Source organism: Oncorhynchus keta, chromosome 36 (assembly GCF_023373465.1).
Source record: "Oncorhynchus keta strain PuntledgeMale-10-30-2019 chromosome 36, Oket_V2, whole genome shotgun sequence".
NCBI lineage: Eukaryota > Metazoa > Chordata > Actinopteri > Salmoniformes > Salmonidae > Oncorhynchus > Oncorhynchus keta.
The window spans coordinates 10512797-10534397 of record NC_068456.1 but is presented as its reverse complement, the minus strand read 5'-3'; the positions used below and the strand labels follow the sequence as shown (position 1 = coordinate 10534397).

Below are 21601 nucleotides of genomic sequence, written 5' to 3'. Positions count from 1 at the left end.
ATATTCTTGATACCATTTGAAAGGGAACGTGAAATGAATGAAGGAGAATATAACACATTAGATCTGGTAAAAGATAATGCAAAAAAAAAATAAGAAGAATTAAACACATTTTTTTTAATCATCTTTGAAATGTAAGCGAAAAGCTATACATTAAGATAGGATTCTAGGTGTAATTTAGATGTCGTCCACAAGATGGCAGCAGTGTGTGTGCAAAGTTCCTGTGAAGAATTACATTACTACACAACAGTCTGCCAGAAGTTTGCCTAAATAATGTGTGCAATTGGTCAATTTATACATTTTCAAGTACATAACTATAGGGAACACACAAAAATGCTATGATAAAAAAATGTACATTTCCATCTGCCATCAAGTAGCCTATTAATGTATATGCCATTGTAGGCTACCATTTGATACAATAAATGTTGGCGATATCACTGGAGTCATTTTAAATAAATTTGTGCCACTTGTGTAGCCTACCTGGAGCTGGCAAACCAATTGAATAAATCGCCTCTAACTTCCGTTTATTGTTGTTGTATCCTTATGTTATGCAATTACTGTTATGCAATTATTAATGGACATGTTTCATTCATTCAATTGGAACTTATCAAACTCTATCGCAATTTCAGATCAGTTGTTAGAAATAATTAGATTGATGGTAACAGATTAGACTACAGGTTAAAAAACATCTAAAAAATAAACATTGGTTGTTGTTGACCAGCATATTCAGTTCATATACATATTATTAACATTTATGTTTGAAATTATGTCACCCATCCTCAGTAGCCTATTCCAACAGGCTATTGGGAAACACAAGCACTTCTTACCTCATAATCTATTAATGTTGGATACATTTGTCTGTTAATTTGAACTAAGCAAGCTGCTAAATCGTTCAGTTCACATCTTGCCTACATCTTATCTAGGCTACTATAGACTATCTGAAATGACATGTAGGCCTATCAGGGGCTATAAACTACCTGCCTTTATCTTAGCAAACCCATGTCAAAATTCAATTACAATCCTAAAGCCAGATTTGAGTTTGTAGCCTATGCCTATTGAAATGTCAATCTCACAAATGGGCCATTTATAACGGTGTAACGGTCTTAACATCTGGCACATAATAACAGCACAATTGTCAGAAAATAGCCAAAAGGTTTTTTTATGTTCTTCCTCTGTTTCTTGATCAGAGATTTTCAGATCGTCTGTCCAACTTTCATCACTCAAACTCTCCTGTCCGATTTCTCTATAGTTATGCACATCCGCAGAGGGGATTTATTTACAATTATAAAACTGGATCGAGCCCTGAATGCTGATTGGTTGGATGTCCTGGTATATCAGACCATGAAAAATAATACTTTTTACTCTTTTAATTACGTTACAAGTTACTACGATATTCCTTCTTAATTGGCTCGATAACGTTATGGGGTAAGAATGAGTTATTATATAAACACATCAACTCCTCTCTTGCTGTGAAAAAGAATGGGGCTAGTTTTCAGGCCTTTTGGCCAGGTTGAGTGGTCCTTGGGCTCAATTTTAGCTAGACCTGGCAACCCTGAACACATCCTTCTGTCCGTCTCCAACTGTTTGAACAGCATGCTAGCCTGTCTACTTTGTTCAGGATGTTGAAATCATGTGGCCTACCTTGTTTTTCAGAATGAGAACAAGTTCCCAATTCCTTATATAACAGTATTTTATGCTTATGCACGTTTATAAAGACCAAACTAGACAGTATAATAGTCTGTGGCTAAAATGCTGCCAGCAGTACACACGTGCAGATAGAAACTATGCATTCATTCATTTCCAGAATCAATGTTCATTGATACTACCGTTTTAGTAGGGTGTGCTCTTTGCAAAATTTAAGGAGTTGAAACAGAAAAAGGGTATTTGTTAGAAAGGTTACGTTGTCGTCTACTACAGTAAAATATTGTCTCAATGTGTTTCGGTGTCCATATAACCAATTCTGTTGGACCAACCCAAATTCAAATAGCGAGTGGAATCCGCTTGTTGTCAAGAGAGGAAGAGGTGATCTTTCATCTGTTGTTGTTATGAGTGGCAGGGGGAGGGGCTTGGTGTGTGTGTGTGTGTGTGTGTGTGTGTGTGTGTGTGTGTGTGTGTGTGTGTGTGTGTGTGTGTGTGTGTGTGTGTGTGTGTGTGTGTGTGTGTGTGTGTGTGTGTGTGTGTGTGTGTGTGTGTGTAAATGGGAAGGTGCACAGCATAGGTGCACAGTCACAGCAGAAGGAGCGAAGGAGACAAGACCAAAAAGACAACATGAGAACAAGCAGGCATAAGGGTTCATAAAAACTAAAAGATAACATAAATAAACTTGATTCTTACAATACAGGCATTTGGAATATCGAGCTAAAACATAAACTCAAATTAATTCGATATATTGCCCAGCACTAAAATGACATACAAAATGGTATATTCAAACCAGGGAAATACCCCCATAGCAATGCACTTTAAAATGTTGAAAGAGTTATGCATGTTCCCCAAATAGCATCCCCAGAGATAAATGGAAGGATTTCATTCCAAACCGGCCCGTTCCCCTCCAGGTTTCCCTTGGGTTGGTGCCTAACTAGAGATGAGATCAACCCCTGCTTGAATATGTATTTCACAATTTACTCGCTCTGATAGTTCCCTCTAAGTCCCAGAAGAGATGGGAAGTAGTGTGGCGGTGGTTGCAATATGCATGATCAACGGAGCTCTCCACTCTGCCAGATGAGTCAGAGGGACATAGTCATCCTCAACTGTTTCACTGCAGGTAACAGTAATGAAACTGGACCCAAACACTTTTCAGTCCAGCTTGAACAACAACAAAAAAGAGAATCAGGCAACTGAGGGACTTGAAAATCCCCAAAACAATCCTTACCCCAGGAAACTTCCAGGAAAAGAAAAACAGAAACTGTGTCTGCAATGATCTGAGTATTTATTGACAGGACATACTCATCCAATCCACGCCTTCATCTTCTCTCGGATCGACTGCACTGTTTGTAGTGATTTGGCTGGGAGACCCCCAGAGGTTCCAACCAATCCAGAACAGTGCTGTCAGTGTCCTGACCAGGACCAAGAAGTCAGACCGCATCATCCCAATCCTGGCCCAACTCCACTGGCTACTGGTCAACTACCGGATCAACTTCAAAAGTCTCATGCTTGTATTTAAAGCCTTGAATGGATGGAGTCCCACCTACATCAGCGACCTCATCTCAATCAGCAAGCCACCTCACATTCTCCACTCCAGCCACTCCCTACTGCTTCATGTCCCCAAGACACGTCTATGGGGGACCGAGCCTTCTGCTCCCTTTCCCATGGAATGGTCTCCCTGACCATCTGAGAGCCACTCCATCACTCTGAACTTTTAAAACTGGCCTTAAAATCCACTACAACAGACTATATATTTCTGAGTCCTAGTCCCAATCTAAAATGTATTTAGCACCGAGCACACTATTGCCATTTTACCTGCTTTCATTCTAAAATGTATGATGTTATATATATAGAAAACTCCTCAGTAGAGCTTTGAGATAACTAATATAAAGCGCTATACAAATTAAAATGTATTATTATTATACAAAACAGGCTTAAGTTTCAGCCTAATTGCCATCAATTCTGTTAGAGTCAGTCTTGGAGTTTTGCGTTGATGAAAGCCAATTCATGCTTCTCCTTTGAGTTTGAGACAGTAACAAAGGATCCCCCTGGGCACAGACGTCAGTTCAACATCTATTTTTAATTACATTTGGTTGACTTGTCAACTAACATGAAATAAAAAAATTATGTCACTATGGCATTGGATTTATGTTCAAAGTTGGGTGAACAAAAGACAAAATTCTCTTAAACTGATTGGCTTTCCAAAAAGTCATCAATGTATCACATTGATATGTCGTCACAACAAAATAGGAGGAAGAAAAATACTAATGAGTAAAAACTGCAGCTAATATTGTGCAGAAATCCAAGTCATTCTGACAGATTCATTTACCTTTTAACAAACAACCCAGTAGCTATACAGTTGCCTATCTAATAGAGAGGGTGGGGGAGGGGGGTGGGTCCCCTGCAATCTCACCCATGAAATCTAGATGGGTTGTGATTAAAGCTTTTTTCCCCCTACACCACGTCGCCCCAAAGAGCTGTGTATTGATTGCTTCGTTCCTCCTCAAAAGGAGGAAATTAATTGGAGTGTTGAGCTGAACAAAAGGGAACGGGAACCAATTAAAATGGGGCAACGGCCTTTAGTTGCTCTTGAGATGCAGAAACCAAGTGCACCACTCAAAACACAGCTCTTATTAACGTTCTACCAATCGACACAGAAGCTGCTTTCTGCTCTGCTTTGAGCGTGAGACTGAGGCACATCTTCACAGAGAGGCCCATAAGCAATAACCTGATCTTGATTAAAGTGCACTCAAGGTGATTGATATTTGAAACAAACTCCCGAGGGAGGTGCTGAAAGGAAATCTATGCTATGGCACACACTCTGTATGTGTGGGCTGTAGACAACATGGATTATCTTTATATTACACAAATACAGGCTGGAGTAGAAAATTGTTGAGCCTTACTGAAGCAGTTCCTTTGTCAATCTATGCATGTATTTCCATCCAATTATCACATTGTCACATTACCCAATTTACATAAATGTAAATACCAATAATGTTCTTAATTATGTTCTGGCTTCTACCTCTTGATCCAATAAACCTATGTCAGAGCCGATCCATTCTGCACAAACAGGAAGTTGTGTCTATACATTTTTTGAAGAGATGATTTCAACAGCTTTTCACGCCCAATTTTTCAGTTTTTGATTTGTTAAAAAAGTTTGAAATATCCAATAAATGTCGTTCCACTTCATGATTGTGTCCCACTTGTTGTTGATTCTTCACAAAAAAAATACAGTTTTATATCTTTATGTTTGAAGCCTGAAATGTGGCAAAAGGTCGCAAAGTTCAAGGGGGCCGAATACTTTCGCAAGGCACTGTAGGTGGCTTTCTCAAGACTGAATTTTCCTTGATTTCATTATGTTTTGCAGACCACCTTCGATTTTCCTAAAACGCCAACGTGGACAACTCATAGGAAGAAGATGATCCGCAGATATTTAATTCATGAGATTCCTCCGGTAATTTTGTATACCTTTTAGACAATAGTTCTGAAAGTAGTCAATCACGAGCCAAAAGTGGACCCAGAAAATGACGTACTACGCCACATATGTGCATTGCGCTCTCTTTCCCTCTGCATCTTGCTAACTGGAACTCAAATGGCGAGGGGCTGAAACTCATTGGCTGACACTCGAATTGCTAGGGGGGGCGGGCCCAAGTGTGGGAAAATGTAGGGAAAATGGCGCTGCACCGCTTCCAGAAAACAGTCACTTCATGGCTAATTGAGGAAAGACAGTCATTCTGCTCATAGATTATGCAGATACGGGGCGGCAGGTAGCCTAGTGGTTAGAGCATTGGGCCAGTAACTGAAAGGTTGCTAGATCGAATCCCTGAGCTGACAAGGTAAAAAATGGTCTTTCTGCCCCTGAACAAGGCTGTTCCTAGGCAGTCATTGTAAATAAGAAATTGTTCTTAACTGACTTGCCTAGTTAAATACATCAAATATGAACTATAGAATCGACAAATCCAGCCCAAAGTGGGAGGTTTCAAAAAATACTTGTGGATTGGTTTTCAATTCACTGAGACTCAAAACGTTTTCCTGTTCCTTTCAGGAACTTATAATGGTTGCTTTGAATAGCTTATCTTTGATGATACCCTAAACCAGGGGTGTCAATTTTATTCCATGGAAGGCCTAGTGTTTGTGGGGTTTTCCTGTTAACTAAGACAACCAGATGGGGAAAGTTCTTTACTAATTAGTGACCTTAATTAATCAATCAAGTACAAGTGAGGAGCAAAAGCCAGCAGACTCTGTGGCTTGAGTTTGAAACGTGCCCTAAAGCTCTTCAAAGCCTACCACCATGGCGATGTGGCTTTCTGTTTTAATTTCATTTTGTATCCTGTGCCTACAAGGCTTTGTAGTTGAATTTTAGGAAATTGATTTTAGCGTGGGCTGTGTTGCCCATGCCAACCGAGCAGACTTTATAAAAACCTGGAGCATAAGAGAGAGATGTAGGTGTTTGAGTCGTGACGTGCAGTCAGACCAGAGTGATTCAGTGTGAGTTGCAGGCTGCTGCCAGAGGCTTCGAGCAGCTCACAGAGATATGAGATCAATACACACATACGGAAAACAACTGTCTAACATCTTCATCAAGCCCACTCTCATCTATCAACTGAATCAATGTCCTTTTGCTCATTTTCCTGGTTCTAAGACGCAATCAAGATGGTAACACTATACAAAGTACAAGTTTACATGTTTTTATAGAGGATTTATGTTGTACATGGTCTGAAACAACAGGGACTTTTCACTAAAGGCATGTTTTTTTGTGTTATACTGTTATTACAGCTAAGCCCTTCCTGCAAATAGCAAGGATTCAATCTCATGGTGTCCTTAGTGGTCCCCATGGTGCCATAACAAACCCATGGTTTACATTACAGAGAAAATAACATTTCTAGGCGCATGCTTTGGCTGTAAACAAATTGTCCTATTTTTCCAACATTAGATGGACTGAAAAAAAGCTTAAATCAGGTCCCTGATTTATTTTATATGAAAATAAAGCATCTTCATCTGTTCTTCTAACTGCCATTGGTGACCTGTGAGTTGAAAAAAAGCAAAAGCTAATGCAGAGATTTCATCACGCTCTCTACCTACTAGGCAGCCCCCTGGGACCGTAGCTCTGCTGTCCTATATTACAAAATGTTATACTGAAACACACAGGAATATTGAATACTGATATTTAATACATGATGCATCCAACTAAAAAACAGGCACACAGGCAGCAGATCCACTGTCTGGCACATTGGAAAGGAATAAAGAATATTGAGCTACTTTATTTCCATTTTAACAATGAATACCTTCCTGCCAGTAGATCTTGACAAAAAAGTGCCTAGTGAATGTCTACACACCCCCTGCAGTTGTCACATTCTGCTGCTTAAAAAAAAAAAAATCTAAACATTTATGAAAATTAGTTCTTCCCCCCCCCTACTGATATTCACATCATACTCCACATTTTCAAAGTGAAAGATTTTTTGAATAGAATATAATAGTGGGCACTTTGAATACCGAATACCGTGTTGTTTGACATGACAACGAATGAAAATGTCAGGAGGAGTTATTGTGACAGGGTAGGAAGCAAAGTGTTAATAAGTGTTTCCTAAGGAACCCTATAATATTTAGCTATAATACTTCATGTAGCTACAATATTCATGCTTCGCATATTCCTCTTCGATTTAGAAGATACTGTCGCACAAACAACATACTGATTTAGGTCTATCCCATCACTGGTATTATCAGGCTGTATAGCCAGTTACGCTTGTTCTGTCTCAGTACATTAATTAACAAGCTTGCCAGTTAACTAGCGATTAGCATTAGCGGCTAACACGATTTAGGTCCAACTTGCTAAGAAAAGACAAACTAGCTGTTTGCAGATGTAAGAAACACAAACTAAGTGTAATTTTAGAACGCTTGGGGGAAAAATGGACGTTTCACATGGTGTATCACATTTAACAAACCAAACATTCAAACACTGTTATAGAAGGTAACATAAAAACCAAAACTGGTCCTTGCCTCAATACCAGTATTTCGTAAAATACGGTATACTGCCCAGCCTTACAACATGGCAAAGAAATGTACTTTTTGGCCTAAATTCAAAAACACACACACACGTTTGGGTCAAATCTAATACAACACAGAGTGAAACAGATCCTCGACTTTGGCGATGTCATTTACAAAATAGCCCCCAACACTCTACTCAACAAATTGGATGCAGTCTATCACAGTGTCATCCGTTTTGTCACCAAAGCCCCATATACTACCCACCACTGCGACCTGTACAGCCTCGTTGGCTGGCCCTCACTTCATACTCGTCGCCAAACCCACTGGCTTCAGGTCATCTACAAGTCTTTGATAGGTAAGGCCCCGCCTTTTCTCAGCTCTCTGGTCACCATAGCGGCACCCACCCGTAGCACGCGCTCCAGCAGGTATATCTCTCGTCACCCCTAAAGCCAATTCCTCCTAGGCCGCCTTTCCTTCCAGTTCTCTGCTGCCAATGACTGGAATGAATTGCAAAAATCACTGAAGCTGGAGACTCTTACCTCCCTCACTAGCTTTAAGCACCAGCTGTCTGAGCAGCTCACAGATCACTGCACCTGTACATAGAACATCTGTAAATAACTACCTCATATCCATACTGTATTTATTTATTTATCTTGCTCCTTTGCAACCCTGTATCTCTATTTCTGCACATCAATCACTCTAGTGTCTAATTGGTAAATTGTAATTACTTTGTCACCATGGCCTATTTATTGCCTTACCTCCCTTTTCTTACCTCATTTGCACACACTGTATATAGATTTTCTTCAACTGTATTATTGACTGTATGTTTTTGTTTATTCCAGAGTTTGTCAGGATCAAAAGAAATTGGGAGCAAAGCCCAGGTAAAAGGTTAGAGGAAAACCCTCCTCACTCTACCCCCAGATAGTTACATTTGTCATTGTGAAAATGACACAAATGTTCATGCCAAAAACACACCAGCATGGCTTTCTACAAGGGGTTGAGTGTTCAGTTTCAGTCCTGACTTAAATGTCCTATAAAATCTGAGATGTTTGAACATTGCTGTCCATCATTGCTTCACAACCAAATTTACTGAGCTTGAGCAAGGCACTGTGCCTTCAGAAAGTATTCATACCCCTTGACTTATTCTACATTTTGTTGTGTTATGGCCAAATTATTTATTTTTAAATATTATTATTTTATTACCCATCTACACACACAATACCCCATAATGACAAAGTGAAAACATATTTTTAGAAATATTTGCACATTTATTGAATATTAAATACAGAAATATCTCATTTGTATTTAACATTAAATTAAGCTCAGGTGCATCCAATTTCCTTTGATCATCCATGAGACATCACTCCAACTTGATTGGAGTCCACCTGTTGCCAATTCAATTGTTTGTACATGATAGTTTGGAAACACTGCCTATATAAAGTCCCATAGTTGACAGTACATGTCAAAGCAGAACCTATACCATAAAGTCCAAGGAACCGTCTGTAGATCTCTGAGATTGAATTGTGATGAGGCATACAAGGTATAAAACAATTTCTAAAAGTGTTGAAAGTTTCCAAGAGCACAGTGGTCTCCATCAAAGGGGAAACCGAAAACAATTCGGAACTACCCACACTGCCTAGAGCTGGCTATCCGCCCAAACTGAGCAACAGGGCAGGAAGGACCTTGGTCAGTGAGGTGACTAAGAACCCAATGACCACTCTGACAGAACTACAGAGTTCCTTGTTTGAGATGGTAGAACCTTCCAGAAGGACAACAGTCACTACAGCACTTCACCAATTTGAACTTTATGGGAGAGTAGCCAGACAGAAGCCACACCTGAGAAAAAAGCATGACAGCAAACCCGAAGTTTGCAAAAAAGGATTGTGAAAGACTGAGCGCATAAGGAAAAAGATTGTGTGGTCTGATGAGACGAAAATATGATTATTTTGCTTGAATGCAAGGCGCTATGTCTGGAGAAAACCAATCACAGTTCATCAACCGTCCAACACCATCACTACCATGAAACAGTGTTGTGTTCGAGACCACCTAAAGTGAGACAGATTCAAGACCAAGGCCGGGGCAAATCGAAACCAAGTCAAGACCAAGACCGGAGGAGGGGCGAGACTGAGACCAGAAGAATGCGAGCCCAATTCAAGACCATGATTGTAATTGTGTCAAATCACCACCATAAGAGTTCAAAATGTCCAGTATTTCTATATTCATATTTCAGAACATATGTATTCTTTAGAAATTTGGAATAGTGAAAAAAATGCCTGCTGAGGGAAAATAGAGCCACTCTACAAATTATTGCTAACCCCAAACACAGTGGGGAACAATGGGCTTTCTACGCCTTCAGAGAAGGGCGAAGGATTTATAAAATAATGATTCTAATAATGATAATGATATTATTTTCAATGCTGTTCCGATTTCATCTCAAGTTTTTACTCAAACCTATGGAAACTTCTGCCTTCTTGAAGGCCAACAAGTCACTGTGCAATAGGGAGCAGTAGTTTTCCCACGGTCCAGCTTGCTAGCTTTTGTTGTCGGCTAGTTTGCAGCGGCTGGAGCAGGTGTTATTAAAGAGGATGTTGTTGCTAATTTGTTATCTTCTCTCTTTTCAAGAAGAACTTTAAAGAAGAAGTTAAGTTTCAAATGATCATCACCTGGTGAGTGGAACTTTGTTTTATTGCAATGCCCTTGCTGTTAGCCATTTCTTTGAAAATAACTTGTGTGTGTGAAACACTGTTGCATTTAAAGTGGAACTGACAGCATTTTATCAACATAAAATCTTATTGAAATATGTTCATATACAACCTCAGAAATCAAATAAAAACATGTCTTGTCCAGTACCGGAGTCTACACAGACCGGTGAGCTATAGCCAATCAGATCTACAATAGACCTTTATACAAATAAGTCATTTGCAACATGGGCCTGCCATCATTCACTTTGAACTAGACTGCGTTTACAGGCAGTTGCAACAGCACGACATTAGATCATTAGAACGCATTTGCCAAAAGCCACAAAATACATCTGAATGGATTTCTAAAAAAACGTAAACACCACGGGAGTCCTCTTAAATTTGGGAACTTTACAGTCCTATTGATCAAACAACCATGAAAAGGTAGACTCTCGCTCTCCCTCAGTTATGCATATCAACAAGATCAAATTCTAATGCTAGCCAGAGCAAGATGAGCTCAAATCTAACAAAGGAACATTAGACAAACACTCTGAAATGTCAGCGAATTGGCCGTCACAATTGCACTGATAAACGATGGGGAATTATAGCCTACTCGTCCTTCTGCAGCTTGTCAGCCAATGCATGCTTGTCCCAACCAAATCACTCAAGCTGACTGGCTAAAGTTGGCTAGCTAGCTACTTCCAGACACAAATGAGAGAACATCTCAGTCTGACCTTTTCATCCGCTGTAGCAGAGCTGGTTATGTTGTGTTTTTGTATTCTTTTAATTGGGACCTACTGGCTTATTATGTCCAAGTGTATGGACTGTTTATCCTTTAACATCATGTTGTGTGTGACTGCTGTCTTTTCCATTGGCCCTATTCAGTGGTGTCTGGAGAAGTGGGTATACTCTAATTTTGCCAAAAAATCTGATTGGGGGGGGGCCTGTCAGGGCCTGGCTCCCCAAGCCACCCAGGTCCGATCCATAACTAGGCTCCTGACGCAAACAGCACATGACAGTTGCACATCACAAATAGCCTACTAACCAACACTTCGGACTTAACTTTTTCCATACCTGGTTTGCATACTCATTGTTGCCTTAGTTAGCATTTACTGGTAGATATAAGTTCAAACATCTTTGCTACCGTACCAGCTACCGATGTCATTCTTCGGTGAGCTGCTCCATCCCAAAACCAGTTGAGAAATGCACACTCTTGCTGCCTGCAGATGATATTCCGCTGAAACTAGGCTATGTGAATATATTTCACATGCTTTGCGATTGTGTAGGTTACTTTGTGCATGATTTCCCTGTTCTACATAATTGATAAATCATATACCTCCACTTCACTATTTTGATATGCATCAGTAGGGAATACGAAGTGAGTATAAGCAATGGCAATGCCCACTGAAAAAGTGGGTATACGGCTTATACCTGCGTATACCCTCCATTGGCCCTTTGTGTTTAACAGAAAGTGCACTCTCCTACATGAGTCGGCTGGTATTACGGTTGCTGTCCTTTCAGAATCACCAACCTGTCACACACTGAAGGCCTATGTCTATAATAGATATAAAGGCTGTTAATATTGTATATATTTGGCCTGGCGAGGCGGTTTTATGCGCTGACTGAATGGAAGCTGATAATTATGAGTTGAGAAAATCTGCAAGGAAGAATGGGAGAAATTCCCCAAATCCAAAGGTGCAAAGCTGATATAGACATACCCAAGACGAGTCAAAGCTGATATAGACATACCCAAGACGAGTCAAAGCTGATATAGACATACCCAAGACGAGTCAAAGCTGATATAGACATACCCAAGACGAGTCAAAGCTGATATAGACATACCCAAGACGAGTCAAAGCTGATATAGACATACCCAAGACTAGTCAAAGCTGATATAGACATACCCAAGACGAGTCAAAGCTGATATAGATAATATAATAATAATATATGCCATTTAGCAGACGCTTTTATCCAAAGCGACTTACAGTCATGTGTGCATACATTCTACGTATGGGTGGTCCCGGGAATCGAACCCACTACCCTGGCGTTACAAGCGCCATGCTCTACCAACTGAGCTACAGAAGAACCATATAGACATACCCAAGACGAGTCAAAGCTGATATAGACATACCCAAGACGAGTCAAAGCTGATATAGACATACCCAAGACGAGTCAAAGCTGATATAGACATACCCAAGACGAGTCAAAGCTGATATAGACATACCCAAGACGAGTCAAAGCTGTAATCACCGTGCTTCTACAAAGTAATAACTCAGTTGTGTTAAATTAGATATTTCTTTGATTTTATTTTCAATAAATCTGCAAACAATTTTTAAAAATATATATATTCAGGCTGTAACAACTAAATGTATGAATACTTTCTGCAGGCACTGTCTGTTGTAATGGCTGCCAAAAGGTGCTTCCACCAAGTATTAACTCAGGGGTGTGAGGACATACACAATCAAGACATTAATCCATCACGACACTTTGAAAATGTGTAGATAAAAAATAGAATAAAAATGTAATCCTTTTTTAGACTAAATTTTAAGGCAGCAAAATGTGAAGATGTGTGCAAAGGGTGTGCAGACTTTCACTAGGCACTGTACTTTTGAGCCTTGCACCTAATACTATGATGACCTAAATCTATAAATGATTTACTTCTTTAGGTTATTTATTGTGTGAGAGTATACACATTCTCCTAAGACTGCCTTGATATTTACTGTAACTACTAGTGGTGACGCAACCGTGGTGTGTGTAGTGTCATTGACAGTGTAGTAGTCCTTACCTCATGGGACAGGTAGAAGGCAGCGATCCCCAAGGGCCAGAAGCAACACAGCATGGAGAAGACGCTCAGGCCCAAGTGGTCCCTCGGTGGCATCATGAGAAAGTTGTCTTCACTCTCTGAGTCGCTCGAGTACTCGCTCTGTGAAAGCACAAAGAGTGACTACTTTAGATGCAGGTCAAGAAAAGGTCAGAGGTTTACAGAAGACTGCACTATATCGCAGCATATGGTGGTCTTGCTGATGTGTTGTTGAAATAAATGTTCATTCTCTTTACTTCAGATGGCTCTGGTTTTCCTCACCTCAACACATTTGTTCAGGCACTGAGCTTGCACCGCTGTGCTCTCTAGCAGTCGATTTGCACCGAGAGGGCACTGTACATATGTTCAACCAGACTGGGGAACGACCAGTCATGCCAATTGGACAATGATGGGAAAACTCAAACCCGGGTCCAATGACTGCCAAGCCAATACAGGGTATCTCAAACCGGTCTGGGCTACCCCCGAATTCACAACATTATACTTCCATGGTTGGTTTCATTGACTCTCCCAAATTGTTCCTAAATTGACCTATTTTTTTATAGCTACAATCAGCTTGAGCAAACCTAGTGGATCATGCTTGAAATACCTGTAAAAGCAAAATGCCCCCAAAAAAGCTCAAAAAGCTTGGCCCTAATTATGAGGTCATTCTTGCCCTGGAGGGTGGATTAGTAAGACACTACAAATCATTGCACCTCCTCAGACTTGCTGATTAACTTCAGATGGGTACTGAACAAGATGACAAAAATGTATAATTCACAAATCTCATTCCACACACAGTGCCTAAATCTGACGCTAATAAAAAGGTCAGAGGGCACAATAAATTATAAGATATTGAAAGGACTTAAATAGTAACCTAGACAGCCGATGTAAATTTGGAAGGTTTAGACATGTTTTACTCCAAAAGTACTGTAAGAACATAATCTATAAGCAGAATTCCTGTCTTACCTCAATTAGCCACAAAACCCCTAGTTGTGTGACAGTTTACTAGAGGCTGTGCAGCACCATTTTCCCAAAAATTTCCCCCAGGTGGGCCAGCCCCCAAGCAATTTGAGTTACAGCCAATGAGCTTTAGCCCCTTGCTATTTGAGTGACAGCTAGCAAGATGCACACACAGCAGAGTGAAAGACAGAGCAATAACGGTGTGCACATATCTACATGTGACGTAGTATGCAATTTTCGGGGACCACTTTTGGCTTGTGAAGGCCGGCTACTGGTATAAGTATAAGTATAGAAAACTACCAGAGAATCTCTAAGTATGAGGTACAGTATGTGCAATACATTTTAAGGATGGTCGTCACCTGCAAATATTCTGTGGGAACCTCACATATGATTAAATTGCTGTGTATTTCAAACAACCCACGTTGAGAATCCAAGGAGCTACTTTTGTAGTGAATAAAAGGCCAAATGAAGCAGGGGAGGTGTTTTTTGCCTTCTCTAGAATTTTACAACATACTGTAACAAAGATCGTATTAATTAAGAATGAGCTATAAAAATGTTGCATACCTTGACTGCTCCAGTGACAACCACCAGAAACCATGGCAACACCAGAAACCAACAATTTAGTGTGGACTCAAATGTTTCCTGCAAACATTTAGTATAAAAATAACTAGTCTTTGTAGGTCCCATAGACCCAGGGATAGGGAAACAAGTATATCCACAAGACAGCCACCTGAGCCCACATAATGTACATGTTTTTTCCTGCCTGGTCTGTCCTGAGGCCTATTGAGCAGGGAAATGCCTGCTGAATCAGAGGTGGTGAGACATCTTAAAGAACCCAAGAGATCCTTCTCCTTCAAACAAAAACCTCAGAAATCCATCTGATCCATTATTATTTGTCTCTAAATGCAATAACACAAACGTCTAACCATACAGCAATATATTCATGCGTTTCTTACATTTCTTACAGTGTAATGTGTTATGATAAAAGACAGAGCCCCAAGCCTTACCTCCAGGTCCTGGAACTCATCATCGTCATAGGACAGGGTCTGGATCTTTGCATCCTCCACAGACATGTCCAGGAACTTGCCATCGGCAAACATCAGCGTATCCTTGGAGGCGGCAGAGGAACCGGATGCCAAGTCCTCTATGAAGGTGGTCTCACAGCAATCCCCGACTCCTCCATCCCCCCAGGCCCGCAGCGTGTTCTCAGAGTACAGGATCAGGTCGGGCCTGAAGCATGGGTCCATGCCCTGGGGCAGAGCGCTGGGGTTGAGCAGCTGTGGGTGTCCCCCTCCTCCGCCCACTCCCTGGCCATTCTGCTCCTGCTGGGGGGATAGGTTGACCACCATGTGACCCTGGTATTGTGACCCCGAGTACACTGACACCAGCCCTTCCTTAGTCTCCACCATCAAGCTGTGGGTATTGATCAGTCCGTTGTGCTTGCAAGAGCCCAGCCCTGCATCCCCTCCTCCCCTGGCTGGAGAACTTGTCCCCTGGGCGGGGTACTCAGCCTCCACAGCCTGGCTGGAGCACGACCCTGCTCCCTGTCCACCCTCCATCCCGACTTACAGAGCTGGATTGTTTGGTCAAATCCCCTCCTCTTTAAAGGCCTCTCTCATAGGGGCCTTGGGTTGGGGAAGGCATTGGGATGGTAGGCTGCACTCTCCTGTGGGAGGTCAGATTAAAATGGCTTATCAGATAAAAAAGGGCTTTTGTATTCGATTTACATTGTTGTTTTTTCCTCCATCAAAAGCAGTATAAAACACAGACAGAGCTTAAAGCCTGTACATGCTTCCTCTATTCATGTTACTGAATTGGTAATTCAGATGAGAAAAACAGAGTTTTTTGAGGGGGTTTAATCAGTGATTGGCTTTCTGCCTATTTTCGTGTAATCTTGCACTCAGTTGTAAATGTATTTAATTGTGCGGAGTTATTTTGGTAAATCCAGCTCAGTCAGAAACATGGTCAGGTAAAGGGGTTATCAAAAAGTGAAGAGTGTTTTTATCAATTAACATCCACCATCTCTATGAAGATTTAATTGCACAGCTGCCAGTTACAAAACATCAACCCTGCCAAGCATTAAATCCTGAGAGGTTTGGTGCTGCCGAAGGCACTTTAACTCCCAGGCCTACATCACTTTGCATTTCATCTGGTGGGGTGTGTACCAACAAATGCATTTTGTTGGCAAACACATACATGGCTGCATGTGCACATGCACACACCTCACCCCCCTCATTCCCTCTCAGCCCTGCAAGCTTTTGGTCCTCAACCATGCCAAAATGGTCCCTGCGTAAGCAGTAACGTTGCATGTCAGAGCCATAGATTCCACCATTGCATTATCTATCTGCATGCTATACCTTGCCAAGGCCTGGAACAGAAAGGCTCTTTTTGCTAGGTTCAGCAGTAAACTGTGTGTGCAGGATGAGGCTTTAATGGATGCCATGTCCAAGTCAGCTTTTAACTGTATTGCCACAGTGTGTGAGAGCAGCTTCTTGTGCAGCATCCTGTGACGAATTAGACACCTCGCTGAATGTGGGAGGTATTGGGACTCCCTTGGCTCGAGTTCAATCCTTTATTTGTTTGCTTTTTTTGTATTTTGCAAAAGAGTTCAACGTGCTGCTTTGTATTCAATGCCTCAGGGACAGTAAACCAACAGCCTTTAAGCACATATCAAAACATTAGCAAATGAATGCTTCATGAGCAAATTAAAGGCTCCAGTGGAATTAAAATGGACTGCCACTATTCCATTTCGATCCCCTTCAAAAATCAAAGCTAAGGTCAAAGCTAAAGCCTATAGAAGGGACAACTGTTCAACATTACAAAATCTCTGGTCACATTTTGGCTCAATGACATAGTGCTATCTCTGAGCATATGAACATAAGTGGCCATTACAAGAACAAGCTTTTACAGGATTAACTCATAACTGAGCCTAATTGCAATAAGGACAATAATGGCACAGTCCTTTTCCTGAAGATATATTACACTGAACAAAAATATAAAACGCAACATGTAAACTGTTGGTCATATGTTATTAATGAGCCGAAATAAAAGATCCCAGAAATGTCCCATACGCACAAAAAACTTCTCAAATTTTGTGCACAAATTTGTTTACACCCCTGTTAGTGAGCATTTCTCATTTCCCAAGATAATCAATCCACCTTACAGGTGTGGCATAGCAACAAGCTAATTAAACAACATGATCATTACAGGTGCACCTTGTGCTGGGGACAATAGAAGGCCACTAGAATGCTTGTCATTCAACACAATGCCACAGATGTCTCAAGTTGAGCTGACGCCGGAATGTCCACCAGAGCTGTTGCCAGAGAACTGAATGTTAATTTCTCATACCACAAGCTACCTCCTAAGTCATTTTAGAGAATTCGTCAGTACGTCCAACCGGCCTAACAACCACAGACCACAAGTAGGGCTGGGCGATATGGACAAAATCTCATACCCCGATATAGCACATTTTCTGTAAATTCAATGAAAAAATAATTTACATAAAATGACCACATGTACATGCCTATTTCTTATTACATTTTGAAAAATACTCAACAAATAAAAAAGGTACGTACTCATATTTAATTTCCTTTTATTTAGAACCTGTGCAGATTTTCAATTAAGCATGTAACAATATAAAATATGAATGTAAGAAATCTAAAAAGGTAAATAGAAAACACTTCAACTACAGTTGCAAACAAAATAAATATATAGGCCTAATATATACACACACACAGTTGAAGCCGGAAGTTTACACACACCTTAGCCAAATACATTTAAACTCAGTTTTTCACAATTCCTGACATTTAATCCTAGTAAAAATTCCCTTAGGTCAGTTAGGATCACCATTTTATTTTAAGAAGGTGAAATGTCAGAATAATAGTAGAGGGAACGATTTATTTCAGCTTATATCTCTTTCGTCACATTCCCAATGGGTCAGAAGTTTACATACACTCAATTAGTATTTGGTAGCATTGCCTTTAAATTGTTTAATTTAGGTCAAATGTTTTAAGTAGCCTTCCACAAGCTTCCAACAATAAGTTGAGTGAATTTTGGCCCGTTCCTCCTGACAGAGCTGATGTAACTGAGTCAGGTTTGTCAGGCCTCCTTGTTCAAACATGCTTTTTCAGTTCTGCCCACAAATTTTCTATAGGATTGAGGTCAGGGCTTTGTGATGGCCACTCTAATACCTTGACTTTGTTGTCCTTAAGCCATTTTGCCACAACTTTGGAAGTATGCTTGGGGTCATTGTCCATTTGGAAGATCAATTTGCGACCAAGCTTTAACTTCCTGACCGATGTCTTGAGATTTTGCTTCAATATATCCACATAATGTTCTTTCCTCATGATGCCATCTATTTTGTGAAGTGCACCAGTCCTTCCAGCAGCAATGCACCCGCACAACATGATGCTTCCACCCCTGTGCTTCACGGTTGGGATGGTATTCTTCAGCTTGTAAGCATCCCCCCTTTTCCTCCAAACATAACAATGGTTATTATGGCCAAACAGTTATTTTTGTTTCATCAGACCAGAGGACATTTCTCCAAAAAGTACAATCTTCCTCCACATGTGCAGTTGCAAACCGTAGTCTGGCTTTTTATGGCGGTTTTGGAGCAGTGGCGTCTTCCTTGCTGAGCGGCCCTTCAGGATGTGTCGACATAGGACTCGTTTTACTGTGGATATAGATACTTTTGTACCCATTTCCTCCAGCATCTTCACAAGGTCCTTTGCTGTTGTTCTGAGATTGATTTGCACATTTCACACCAAAGTGCATTCATCTCTAGGATACAGAATGCATCTCCTTCCTGAGCGGTATGACGGCTGCGTGGTCCCATGGTGTTTATACTTGCGTACTATTGTTTGTACAGATGAACGTGGTACCTTCAGGCATTTGGAAATTGCTCCCAAAGATGGACCAGACTTATGGAGGTCTACAATTATTTTTGATGTCTTGGCTGATTTCTTTTGATTTTCCCATGATGTTAAGCAAAGAAGCACCTGAGTTGGAAGGTAGGCCTTGAAATACATCCACAGGTACACCTCCAATTGACTCAAATTATGTCAATTAACCTAACAGAAGCTTCTAAAGCCATGACATCATTTTGGGGAATTTTCCAAGCTGTTTAAAAGGCACAGTCAAAAGTATGTAAACGTCTGACCCACTGGAATTGTGATACAGTGAATTATAAGTGAAATAATCTGTCTGTAAACAATTGTTGGAAAAATGACTTGTGTCATGCAGAGTAGATGTCCTAACAGACTTGCCAAAACTATAGTTTGTTAACAAGAAATTTGTGGAGGTGCTGAAAAACAAATAATTTTAATGACTCCAACATGTGTATGTAAACTGCCGACTTCAACTGTATATCATATCGCCCAGCCCTAACCACGCCAGCCTAGAACCTCCACATCAGTCTTCTTCACCTGCGGGATCGTCTGAGACCAGCCATCTGGACAGCTGATGAAACTGGGTTTGCACAACAGAAGAATTTCAACACAAACTGTCAGAAAGTCTCAGGAAAGCTCATCTGCGTACTCGTCGTCCTCACCAGGGTCTTGACCTGACTGCAGTTTGGCGTCATAGCCAACTTCAATGGACAAATGCTCAACTTCGATGGCCACTGGAACACTGGATAAGTGCTCTTCACAGATGAATCCCGGTTGACTTCACCGGGCAGCTGGTAGACGGCGTGTATGGCATTGTGTCGGGCGAGCGGTTTACTGATGTTAACATTGAGAACAGAGTGCCCCGTGGTGGCGGTGGGGTTATGGTATGGGCAGGCATCAGCTACGGAGAACGAGCACAATTGCATTTTACGTATGGCCATTTTGTCACAAACCGGCTCAAAGTCCGTAACAAAAAGGGAGACAACGTGGAGATTAGGATTAACAAAAATATATTTATTAACTGAGGTAACGTAAATACAATTAACAATGGTGTGTGTAGTCATTAATCTGTAGGTGTAAGTGAGTGGTTGCGTGCACAATGTGATAATGATGGGTGTTGAAAAGGTGCAAAAGCAAACAAACAAAATGGCCACAAAAATGCCATGCATGGAGAGAGTCGGGGCGAGGTGTGTCCCATGTCGTTGATGACCCTCCCAGCTCCTCCCGCCGAACATCCTAATAAGGGAAACAAGAGCAAAGAGAAAGAACACGGCAGACAGAGCGGGAGGGTCGTCACACAAACAAAATACTGCCCTGGATACTAGCAAGACCCAGCCTGCATCCCAAATTGACCCAACCAGTAGAAATTCAGAAAGAGCAATAAGCTTCAACGAAAAGAACGTATGAGGGTCCTTCTCATTAAATTTTGGCAACAACGTTAAGTTTCCAACAATATCAAATGAGTCAGGGGCATGACCGAGAGAGGAGCGACCCCTAGGTAAATCTGTGTCACCTTCCCAGAGGAAACTCTCCCCTGAGAGCTTTACTTCCCTAACAAACTGTAGCCACTCGTTGCAACTTGATTTTTGCGCGCTCCAAATCCTGTGTAAAATGCCAATTCCCTTTCATACTTTACACGATCATGCTCTAGTTGTAACAGAAGCAGTTCCTTCTGTTGTTCAAAAGGCAGACCACTAGGTCTAACAGATGTGGCGGCCATTGTAGCGAAACGGGGAGAAGGAGAGTCCTCGGCAGAGGCTTCCCCAGTGTTAACTTCAAGAATACCACTCTTAATCAGATTGGCTTTGAATATCAACATAACAAATAAAATGTTTTACATTCATCACTAATTTCAATCTTGTAGTGTTCAGCTATCTTCAACAGCTGTTCTTTAGTACATAATTCGAACAGTTCCTCTGATGGATAGCGAATGAACTCGTCTACATTAGACGCCATAGTCACAAGTAAATACAACAACAAAAAAACATCTCGCTCTTCCCCTCTGCTGAGCACACCAGACCAGACCACAACAAGATAAATGACAATCACACTGGGCACCACAGAAGAGAGATGAAATATATGGAGATTCCCCAAACCCCACAATAACTCAACCCTAGTCTTCGTGCGGATTTGCGGTGGGTAATTATGCACTGTAGCCCGCTGGCAAGGTAAAAAACACCCAGCATGCTGGCTGATTCCCTCCAAGCCATAGATGTGCCCCCGAGACAACTGCTCAGTCCACGGACACCACACAAAAATAACCACGCCCAACATATTCCAAAGTGAAACACATCGCTAAGCCTAACAGGAGAAAAAGAAAAGCTATAGCTCCGGGTAGCAAGTGTCACTACCCTACTCAAATGTCCCACTGAGGTACACAGCCAATTGTACTAACTTCCTCGGACCGCTGTCCCAACAGCGAGTAGAGCAAGAGTCTCCAGCCTGGGCAGGGGCCTGGAAACTAACCAATGTACTCTCTTCAATGCAGCACACAACCAACTATCCACCGCAGTGGCAAGTTTACCAAACAAACAAAGGCAACCAATACTGGGCACCAAACATTACAACTCAAACAAGCTGTAACAAAAGATGCAAACAAAGCACCTACAGAGTTTAACATTAACGCCACGTTTTCTCCCAAACACAATACCTTC

At 41.2% G+C, this 21601-nt stretch overlaps 1 protein-coding gene across 9 annotated transcripts in view; it reads right to left on the bottom strand.

Moving 5' to 3' along the window:
- LOC118369602 (synapse differentiation-inducing gene protein 1-like) overlaps positions 1 to 21601 on the bottom strand; it is a 43645-nt gene that overhangs the window by 17113 nt on the left and 4931 nt on the right. For 7 of the 9 annotated variants that reach the window (XM_035754103.2, XM_035754101.2, XM_035754105.2 and 4 more), the window contains 2 exons: positions 15069 to 15727; positions 13087 to 13224 (listed from right to left, as the gene is read on the bottom strand). In XM_035754103.2, the coding sequence (XP_035609996.1) occupies positions 13087 to 13224; positions 15069 to 15620 (690 nt within the window). In that variant the 5' untranslated portion in view covers positions 15621 to 15727. Of the gene's footprint in view, positions 1 to 6500; positions 6663 to 13086; positions 13225 to 15068; positions 15728 to 19940; positions 20184 to 21601 lie in introns of those variants that run through there. The other 2 variants (XM_035754106.2, XR_008095047.1) reach the window with 2 other exon arrangements.